At 51.8% G+C, this 10,180-nt stretch overlaps 1 protein-coding gene across 8 annotated transcripts in view; it reads right to left on the minus strand.

The window, feature by feature from the left end:
• LOC113454871 (class I histocompatibility antigen, F10 alpha chain-like) overlaps positions 1-9,731 on the minus strand; it is a 74,403-nt gene extending 64,672 nt beyond the window's left edge. For 3 of the 8 annotated variants that reach the window (XM_087928010.1, XM_087928005.1, XM_087928007.1), the window contains exon 1: positions 9,572-9,724. In XM_087928010.1, coding sequence (XP_087784136.1) covers positions 9,572-9,641 — 70 coding nt within the window. In that variant the 5' untranslated portion in view covers positions 9,642-9,724. Of the gene's footprint in view, positions 1-960; positions 1,243-2,611; positions 2,888-5,991; positions 6,268-9,571 lie in introns of all 8 variants that reach the window. The other 5 variants (XM_087928002.1, XM_087928009.1, XM_087928008.1 and 2 more) reach the window with 5 other exon arrangements.
• Between the last annotated feature and the right edge of the window lie 449 nt (positions 9,732-10,180).

Below are 10,180 nucleotides of genomic sequence, written 5' to 3' on the forward strand. Positions count from 1 at the left end.
ACAAACTGGATGAAGAATTCCACGGATGGTCTCATCAAGGCATTATAAAATGGTATTGCTTGGGGGAGGGGAGGTTTGAGGAGAGAACTTTAAGTTTAATTTCTCTTGCACAAAATTCAGGATTTGCATAGAATAGCAATCATTCCATTTGTGAATTTGGTGCTTGGTATAAACAGCAACAAAAATAAAGGAATATTTTATTTTGCCTGGGATATCAGCATAACAATTACATTTGAATATTTCTTGTATCCCAGTGACAATCATCAATAAAAAAAACTGAATGTGAATTTTGCCACTTTGGAAGTCCAGTGTACGTTAACGACACTTCTGAGCATATACAGAACTCTTTGAATGAGGGCTTTTTTTCCTTGGGTTTTATGCTGAGCCTCAGGAAATCACATATCAGATCATAAAATAAGGTGCAACTTCTTTCTTAACAGCAGCAACACACAGTGACCTTCAGACCTTGAAAGCAGGAAACCCTGTTAGTCTCTGATGACACTAAAACTCAGACTTCAAAGCCTCTTTTCTGACTCCTGATGCATCAGTCCAGCCACTCTCTGCATTTCCTGAAGTCGGCTGCACTTCATCCATTTTAGTCAAAATTTTTCTTCAGAAAAGGGGCAACCAGACTCCTCCTGATTCTTGTACTTTAGGAATTGTGAACAAAAGGAAATCTGTTTCTGGTGCTGGGGGCAAGAAACGGGGAAGGCCTAAGAGAGGATCTGAGGACATTTCATCAGGATCGGCCAACTCTTGGGATGGGACTCTGTACTTTCCATCCCCTGAAGTCAGTTCTGTGCTCTGGTCTCTGCAGCTGCCCCAGCCTCAAACACTGGAAAAACCAAGGGATGAAAGCTCAGGTATGCTCACACCTGGACACATCTGGGGCCAGATTCCTCTCCCACCACCTCCCAGCCTGCCAAAGAGCCCAGCCTTCCCCTCCCTGCAGCCTCTCACCTTCCAGGGCCAGGTCCAGAGGCTCCGGCAGGCCGTCGTGCTCCACGTGGCACCCATAGCGGCCCCTCTCTTTGGGGTCGATCCGGATGCTGAGCCAGTAGTGGTAGGTCCCATCCGCGTTGGGGGCCAGAGACCCACGGAAGGTCTCCTCCAGCCAGACCTCCCCGTCCCTCCTCCAGGAGGCATCGATCTCCCTGGGGTAGAAGCCATCCAGGCGGCAGATGTGCGTCTCCATCCCATCCTCCACCTCTGTCTTGCCTCTCACTGTCACCGCTGGGGGCTCTGAAGAAACGGCACCCCCAGAATTGACTCTCAGCCCCTCCAGAGCTTGGAAGGGGGCTGAGAAACTTAGAGAGGCAGGAAAATCTCCCAGCACTTAGTTGTAACCCCAGGATTTATACTTCACACCTGCAGCATCTCCAAGAGTTTCAGGAAATGCTCCAAATCTGGAAAATGCTCAACCACAAGAACCACAAGATTTTCCCAAATTGAGGGTCCAAGGAAATTCCTCTCTGATTGCTTTGAACTCTGACAGATCTTGGACTGCTCCCTTCAGGGGAGGGAGAGTGGAGATGGTCTTTTAAGTTCCCTTTCAAGACAACCACAACATCACAGAAGTTGCTCCCTACTTCTTGGTTCCTCTTCTGCTCCCCAGAATCTGAGGCTGCTCCAGGCCTCTTTCCAAGGGACACAACCACAATGTTGTGAGCAAGAGAGCCGGAATCAGAGGAAAAAGGGGCTCAGGGATTTCGGAATTTCTCACTGATCTGTCTGGAAGACAGATTTTGTCTCTCAAAAGGGGGAGGAGGGCAGAGGGAGGTGATGCCAATGGAAGAGAGAGAAGGTCCCCCCTGGCAGGGAGGGGCTGCTGGCAATCTGGGGGGAGGATTCCCCCTTGATCCTAATCTCAACCAGCTGATCCTGGAGGGATCAAAGAGCCAAGAGGGGAGGGGTGATCTAGATGGGGAATTAATAACAAATGACAGGAAAAGGTTATAATGTGACCCCCCCTGTGGGGGGAGGGGGTGTTCCTGAAGGTGAGGAGGGGGCCGTTTTGAGGAAAGACCCACTAAGTCAGAATTGAGGGAACCTGTTTGAGGTTTAAGAGAAAGATCTACAAAAACTATGGGGGATCCCCCTCCCTGGAAAGAGAACCCCTCATCCATGGGCTTCTTTGCCCAAGTGGGGGCTCTGATGATGTCTTATGAAGGGCGGAAGAGGAGCCCCCACAATGGTGGGCATGGGAGGCCCCCAATCGGGTGCAAGACTGGGAGGGAGCCCCTGTGGGATGTGGGGGGAAGGAGAGTTCATGGGGGGAGATTAAGGGAGCCCATCACTCTTGACTACCGTTGGGCTAATGGGGGTTTCCCTGAATAGCCCCAAATGGTTGCCTCATTGTGGGCAGTGAACAGGACACCCGGAAGGGCTTTTCCTGCCAGGGAGAGGCTGCATTTCCTGGTCCACCGAATGGCTGCCTGGCAATGGGAACCCAACAGGGCTTCCCGTGTCCTGCAAGAGGGGCTGGAAGGGGAGGAGGAGGAGGATTCCCACCAGGGCAAACAGGCTCCAGACAAGGGACCCAAAGGGGCTGAATGTGTCAGAGAAATCCGGCCATCAAGGAGGAAAGTCCAGCCTGGATCCAGGTGCTCACCTGTCCTCAGCAGCGTCTCCTTCCCGTAGGACAGGTGCTTCTGCAGCCACTCAATGCAGGTTTCCTCCAGGTAGGACTTCTGTCTCTGATTCCATCCTTGATCAGCATCCCATTTCCTCTTGGTGATCTGGGCCTGGGGGACGGGAGCCACCCAGGTGAGGGTCTCCTTGTCGAAGGTGATGAAGGTCCTCCCTTCGTAGCCAAACTGCATAAACCCTCCTTTACTCTTGTTTGCCTGGAGTTCACAGCCATACATTAACTGCCACGTGTGAAGGCCTGAAAGACAGACAGGGGGATGGTTCAGGGGTCTCCGTCAAGATAGGCAGAGACCCTCCCTCCCTGCAGAGACCTTGACACAGGCACTGACACCCCCATTTCCTCCCTAGAGTTCAAGGGAAAGAAAGCCCCCATCACTAGCCGCCCTTCTCCCCTCCCTCGACCCCCCTCCCTGCATTTCCCCCCCAGGATGGAGCCCCTGAACCTCCCCAGGAAAAAGGAGAAGCTGGAAAAGACAGCAGAGGATCCCAAGGGAGACCCAGAAAAGGGGGAGTCACAGAATGAACGGAGGGACGGAGACATTTCCTTCTTTCCTTCTGCTGTTCCTCTGCAGGGGAGACTCTTGGGGGGAAAGGAAGGGATCCCACAGAGAGAGAAAAGTTGCCTGAATCTGCGGCTGCTAAGAGGGACTGAGAATCTCATGGCCTCAAAGAGGATCCGGTCGATCTACACAAAAGTTTGCGGGGATCCCCGTGACCATAAATCTTGGTCTCTGTGCACAAATAGCACCATCACAAGGGCTGGTTCCCACTTTGGCCTAACCAGAAACAAACCATGGTTTAGTGCAAAGTGGGAATGAAGCCTTGAAGGGCCACAAAGGAATATTTTCCTCAGCCACGGCAGCAAGTGGCCCAGTCTGATCTGGACACCCAAAGGGTTATTGACCCTTGAAAGGAGCTTGAAGTTTACAGGCTCTGCAAGGCCCTGGAGAAGGTATTTCGTCTTCAAGTGACCAGATTCTTGGATTTAAGGAGAACATTGAATGTTTGAAAAAAATAAACAAATGGAAATCCTGAAATGTTTCTACTTCTGTTTGGCCTTGAGAGAGAGAAAGGACGCCAGAAACTCTCAAATCTAAGGAGAAACTACCTGTAAGTACAGTTGAACTAAACTGACAGGTCTTTTCCCTCCCTTTCCACACCCAGGAACGACGGGTGAGGGATCCTTTCTCTGAATCTTCTGCTCAGCCTGAGAAATTCCCTTTGGAGGAAGAGGAAGATCCTCGTGAGCTGCAGTCCGATCCTTCCCTCGAGAGGAGATTCCCTGATCTCCCCCTGGGAAAAATAGTTCTGGATTTCTGCCCAAGAAGAATCTCCTGCCATTCACAGGAAGGCCCAAAATATTTGGCTGCTGTTTTCAACTCCTGACAACAAGCTCAGTCTTATTTCAGAAGCATCAAAAGCAAAGAATGAAATTGTCTTATTCCACTTGAAGATAAAAATCTGTATTTTCTTATCTCAAATTTGGCACAGATTTGAATATTTGTGCAGGAAAAAGAAAGCACAGGGATCACATTGAAAAGGCAAGTTTCCTTTTTTATATTTAGTGTAAGAACACTATTAATGCATCTCTTCAGGTCTATGCATGAAACAATTTCAGCCCATCTTTGAGCCTGGATGTTCAGGGCTTCCCGGAGGCCTGAAAAATAGTTCAAGGGTTCCTCCAGGGTCAAAAGGTTGAGGAAGGCTGCTTAAGAGGGGCTAAAACACATTTATATTTAGAACTACCGTGAAGAATATCAGAAATCCCTTCTTTATGTCTTTTTTCTTTATTTATTTTCTTTAATTCTTTTCTTTTCTTGTTTTCTTTGATTTCCTTGTTTTATCTCCTTTACTTTAGGTTACTTTCTATTAGTCTTTGTTTTTTTGTTCAAAAAGTTTAATACAAATTTTATAAAAAATTTAAAGGGCAAACAGGATATCAGGGATCATCAAAATACTATTGAAAACACAGAGAGGCTAATGTCAAAAACCGTTACATGAATCAAGGGTGCCTCCACATCCGGAATATTCTCTGCAGTTTCTGCTCAAAGGACCCCAGAAAAGGACCGGAGGGAGCTGGGGAAGGTCCAGAGGAGGCGACTCAGGCGATGGGGGGGTGGAAGGAGCCTCCCTTTGAGGGAAGGTTGGGACCTTTGGGGCTCTTTAGCCTGGAAAGGAGGCTCCCCTCCACTCTGGCCGGCCTCCTTCCTCCTTCCTCCACCAGGGGGAGCCCTCTGGGTGCAGCTCTGCTCCCCTGGGAGGCCAGCAGGGGGCCTGGAGGGATCTGGGGGGGATCCTGGGGGATCAGGGGCAGGACTGGATGAGCTCTGGGGTCTCCTGGAGGGGGGAGGAAAAGGCCGGGGCTGCCCTCCTTGGGATGAAAGGAGGGAAATGGCTGAGGTTTGTGGAGAAGCTTTTCCTCAGCCGAAAGCAGCCTATCGTTACACCCAGATTTCCTTGCACCCCTTTCCTAAATAAGGTTCCTTGAAGGGGAATCTTGTCCACCCCAAAAGATGGCAGAATGGGGGGAGGGGCTGCTGAAGGAAGAGTCTCCCTCCCCCTCCAGGGCAGCCCCACCAAGAGGGCAGGGCAGGAGTCCAGCCTGAGGGACCAAGGATGGGAAGCCATGAAGGCCCTGAGAGACTCTTGCAGGGCCCCAAATGGAGGTTTGTTTCTTTTCTCTCTTTCCCCCTCAAGACTGGGAGGATCCCGGCCCTGTGACCCCCCCTCCAAGAGCCCCCACCCCATTTGGGCCTCCTGGCCTCTCCTCCCACCTGGAGGATGAGAAGAAGCTCCTGGCATTCGGGCCCCACTCCTCCCTCCAACAAGGGGGGAGGAAAGGGATCTAGTCTCCCCAGGTGGATCTCCACCTGATCCCTCATTTCTCTGGGGTGGAAACAGACAGAAGGACGAGGACCTGCTTCCCCCAGGATCTCCTTAGGATCCCCCTGCCCCTCTTTTTGGGGGGAGGGGGGAGACTTGTGATTCCCTTCCTCCCCCACAGCAGGAGATCCACTAAGGACCCTCCGTCTTCCATGGGGGGAGGGGAGATTTCGGTCCCTTTTTACCTCAGTTTATATCAATATCCATGTCAACATTCAGACAGACAGATGGATAAATTGAAACACGTTTTCATTAACTGCAGTTGGAAGAAAATGTCAGCTATGGAGGCAAGGACAATCTTATATTGATTAAAATAAAAGAATAAACATCTAAAAAAAGACTTTTTAAATGGTGTGGAGGCTGCTTTTCCCTTTGAAGGGACCCCCCCCCCTTTCTCCCCCCTCTGGTTCCTGGGGAGGGGAATATGGGGCCGGAGGAGCCACCAGACCCATCACTCACCTTCGCTCTGATTGTAGCGATTCCTCAGAATCTCCAGACCGACTCTGAACGTCTCCTCATTGCTACGTGATATCTGGGTCTCTGTCTCCCAGTACTGGGGATCCTCCTTCCCCACTTTCTCCATCCAGGAGACTCGAGGCTGCATCCTCCGGCTGTGGCTGTCGTAGTGAACAAAGACCTGACCGTCCACGTACCCCACACCGACAAACTGGGGCAGCCCCTGACTGGGGTCTGAGATGGAGGTATAGAAATACTTCATGGAGTGGGTGGAGGCGCCTGGAAGGGACCCAGAGGGGCAGAGTTAGGGGGCTTCAGTCAAGGGCCCTGATCCCATGGAGGCTCCCACCTGAGGCTCTGGGGAGGAAGGAGGAAGAGGAAGAAGAGAGATGGGAGGGCAGAGGAGGAAGGGGGGAAGGAAGGGGGAGATGGTGGGAGAGGAGGCAGGAGGTGGAATGAGGGAGCGACTGAGAGGGAGAGAAGCAGCTTCTGGAGGGCCTGAAGGGTTGGAGGGCAGGGAAGGGCTCCCCCTGCCCCCAATTGTGCCCTCCCCTCTTCCATCAAGGCCTCCCTCAAACCCCCTTCTGGCCTGCTCAGTCTGTGCCCCAAGGAGGCTGCAGTGGCCCCACAGGGAAAAGGGGGAATTCCCCACCAGGAGCTCAAAAGCAGCAGGAAACCCCACCTGGACACCCCAAATTTCCATTCACAGGGGAAAAAAAAGCCTAAGGGCCAAAGTGGACGGTTTATAGTGGCAGATATTAGGGGAGATTTTATAAAACGGGGGAGGGGAAGGGAGAGCCAGGGGATCCTTAGGGGAAACCCAAACGGGGGAAGGCAAAGGGAAAGGAGCAGCAATGAAGCCACGGAGACCCCAGATCTTCCTCCTGTCCCCCTTCCCATCGCTGGAAAATCCCCCCTCCCCTCCCAGAGTTCAGCCCTCTGAGCAGGAATCGGCCTTGAACCCAGGACTCAGAGGGGCTCCCCCTCCTTCCACAGAGAATTTCACTGGGATCATCCCAAGATTGCTTCATTTCAGGAACCCAGTTAGGGCCCTAAAACCATCATCCACGGACGCTTTCCATTGGACCAGATTTCCTCTGAATCTCACCCTTCACTTTCCGCAGAAGCCGCTCTGAAACCTTTCCTCCTCTGGGGCTGATCCTGAACTTTGTCTGGCAGAAATGCCCCTCAGCCAACTTGGGAGGGGATTGTGATCCTGGCTACTCAACTCTGCCCATGATCAGTGAGTGGAAGGTAAAGGCCTAAATCGGAGTTCTTCAGACTCAGCCATTTGGACTTCAATTCCCAGAATTCCCCTCACCCTATAGAAACCCAGGGGGCCTCTCCACCCTGCCCCCACCCCCTGCTCCCACTGGGCCTGATTGGGAGTTCCTGCTGAAAACACCCATGTGTTTTTGGGGGGCTCAGCTGGGGTCCTCTCCCTAAACTCATCCTCTGTGGGGAGGGTCCTGTCACCTTTCAAGCCTCTCTGGTGAACCAAAGATTAAACACAGAATATTATTTCACTTTCCATCATGCAAACTCCTGACTGAGGATCATCCGAGTTTTTCCAGCCCTTCCTTGGAGGACAGGCTCAATTCACAAGACATGAAACTTTACTAACAAGGAGGGAAAAATCACATTAAGTCACAGTTTAGTTTCCATTGTCCAAATACAAACACGGAAGAGACTCTCAGGCTGCCCAATGAACAGAAAAAAACAGCTTCTAAGCAGGTTAAAAGAATCAAAAGAAAATAAAATGAATAAAATGCTGCTGGGAAATCGATTCAGCTGGAAAATCCCCAAGGCCCCTTTTTGGTGTCCATTCTGAAAGCTCTTCAGGTCAGAAACTCTTCCAGGGCACCCAAGATTTTAAAGATCATCTTCAGGATTGTTCATGGGATCTATTTGGGCAGAACCAGGGTCTGCATACAAAAGGGCAGGACCTCCAAAGTCCGGAGAAATAAATGCAGGTAGTCCTCGACTTATATGACCGTCATTGAGCCCATATTTTTTGTTGCTAAGTGAGACATTTGTTAAGTGAGTTTTTTCCTCCATTTTACAAATTTTCTTGCCACAGTTGTTAAATGAATCGTTGAGGTTGTTAAATAAATAACCTGGTTGTTAAGTGAATCTGGCTTCTCCATGGACTTTGCTTGTGAGAACACTGCAAAAGGGCTCATGTGATATGGGGAGACTGAGACTGTCATAAATATGAACCAGTTGCCCAGCATCCAAATCTCGGTCACGACAATGAGGATGCTAAAATGGTCATAAGGATGGCACTTTTGGTCACAATGGTTATACTGTCCCTTTTTTCAATGGCATTGCAACTTTGGTCACTAAATGAACTGTTGTAAGTCGAGGACTGCCTGTAGTCCCACAGCCCAGTCCCTCCAGTATGGCCTCGCAGTCCTTCCCAGTCCAAGGCAAAGGCCTGGGCCTCCTTCTTCCTGCTCCTCCCCACAATCCCAGGGGCTTCTCAGAGCTTTTGGGGAGAGGGATCCCAGATCCACTTCCTGCTCTGGGGAGATTTCGGAATCCAAAAGGGATCACAGAATTTCCCTAACAGAAGGAGGGGGGATCGGACTCTCCGTGATCCAGAACCGGCTTCTTCCCCTTCTGGGGCTGAACAGCGATTCATTTCATGGTCACCATCCAGAGGTGTTTCTCTCTTCTTTTACCTCCAAGACAGTTTATTTAATCCTTAAGATCCTGCCAACTTTTTTAATGTCTTTTGCAAAGTTGCTATATTGATAATTTCTCAGAGCAAACAGCCAGGAACACCCCAAGTTCCTGATTACCAAGGAATAATTATATATTTTAAATTATTTTTAATTTTGCAAACTGCCCCATGTTGGCAGCTTCTGAAATGGAAGAAGGAACCTTGTGGGAGGCAAATCTCTGCCTTTCCCAGAATAAATCTCGGGGGGTATTTTGGGTTTAGGATCACGGGGTGATGGTGGGGATCAGGAGAAAGTGACAATCAGGAAGGAGGAAGATTTAGGGAGATTATGAAGGAGGGCTTCTCTCCAGACTCTCATCCTGCTGCATTCACAGGACAACCTTGGCCCCATCGCTCCACTGCACCGGCATCTGCCAAGACACGGATCCGATGGGAGAAACCAGCCGGTTCCTCCCAGCGCCAGAAGCCCCAAAGAGCCCCAAAGGCCCCCCAAAGGCAGGAAAGGCGACCCAGGCGGAGGGGGGTTGGGCGAAGGCAGCCAGGAAGTTCGGGATCTGCCCGGATCCCCTGCAAACGCCGCTTTCCGACAATCGCCCCTTCGGGGGAGGGAAAGAACGGCGCTTGGGGGCGCCCAGGTAGACTTGACGGACACCTGGAGGGACCACCCTTGTCCTGTTCCCCGGGGGGGCTCTCCTGGGGTTAGGGGGGAGGCAGCAGGGTCCCCCCAACGTTTTGGGACCTAACCAAACAGGGGCCACGGGGGAGGGAGGGGAGCGGACTGGAAAGAGGATCGAATCAGGGACTCTATTTCTGGGAATAAACTTTTGGGGGGCGGAGAGAAAGAGTCCCTGGAAGGAAAAAGGGGCCGGATCTCCCGAAGGCCCCAAAGGGACTCACCAACGCAGCTCTGCCGTAGGGCGACCGCCAGCAGCACCAGGAGCCCGAGGGGCGCCGAGCGCAGAGCCATCCTGGCCGCGACCCTCAAGCAGCCCCGGATCTCCTGGACAGGCGCAGGCAGAGAAAGACGCGCCCCGCCTGAGCAACTGCGCAACAACCCAGAGAAAGGCCGCGATTGGCCAGGCTCAACCAGTAGAAAAAAGTATCCCCGTGTCGTCATTGTTGCTAGGCAGACGTCCAGGCGCCACCGGCCAGAGAGGAGGGAAAGGAAAGCGAAAGTGCCATCAGGAAATCCCCTTCCAGATGCGTCGTTTTTGTTTCTCCGCCAAGTGTCTCCCACCGACCCCAAACCCCTTTTAGCACTTATCTTCTGAAAAACGAGGCCGTCTTGGGATCAAGAGAGGAGAGCAGCATCAAGAGAACCGGAGAAATGGGAATCCCGGTTTATGGGGCCCAAGTGAGCCCCCTCCCCCGAGTGCTGGACCCACTTCCGGTCTCAGGAGTCCAGCAAGAGGCGGAGAGCCTGGAAAGAGCGCAGGGAGGAGCAAGAGAGAAGATGGAGGGAGGTTGAAGGGAAGGAGGAACCGTCGGGAGAGCCGGGGAGGCCCA

The sequence above is a fragment of the Pseudonaja textilis genome, chromosome 2 (genome assembly GCF_049901715.1).
Source record: "Pseudonaja textilis isolate UNSWEBS1 chromosome 2, rPseTex1.2, whole genome shotgun sequence".
Taxonomy (NCBI): Eukaryota; Metazoa; Chordata; class Lepidosauria; order Squamata; family Elapidae; genus Pseudonaja; species Pseudonaja textilis.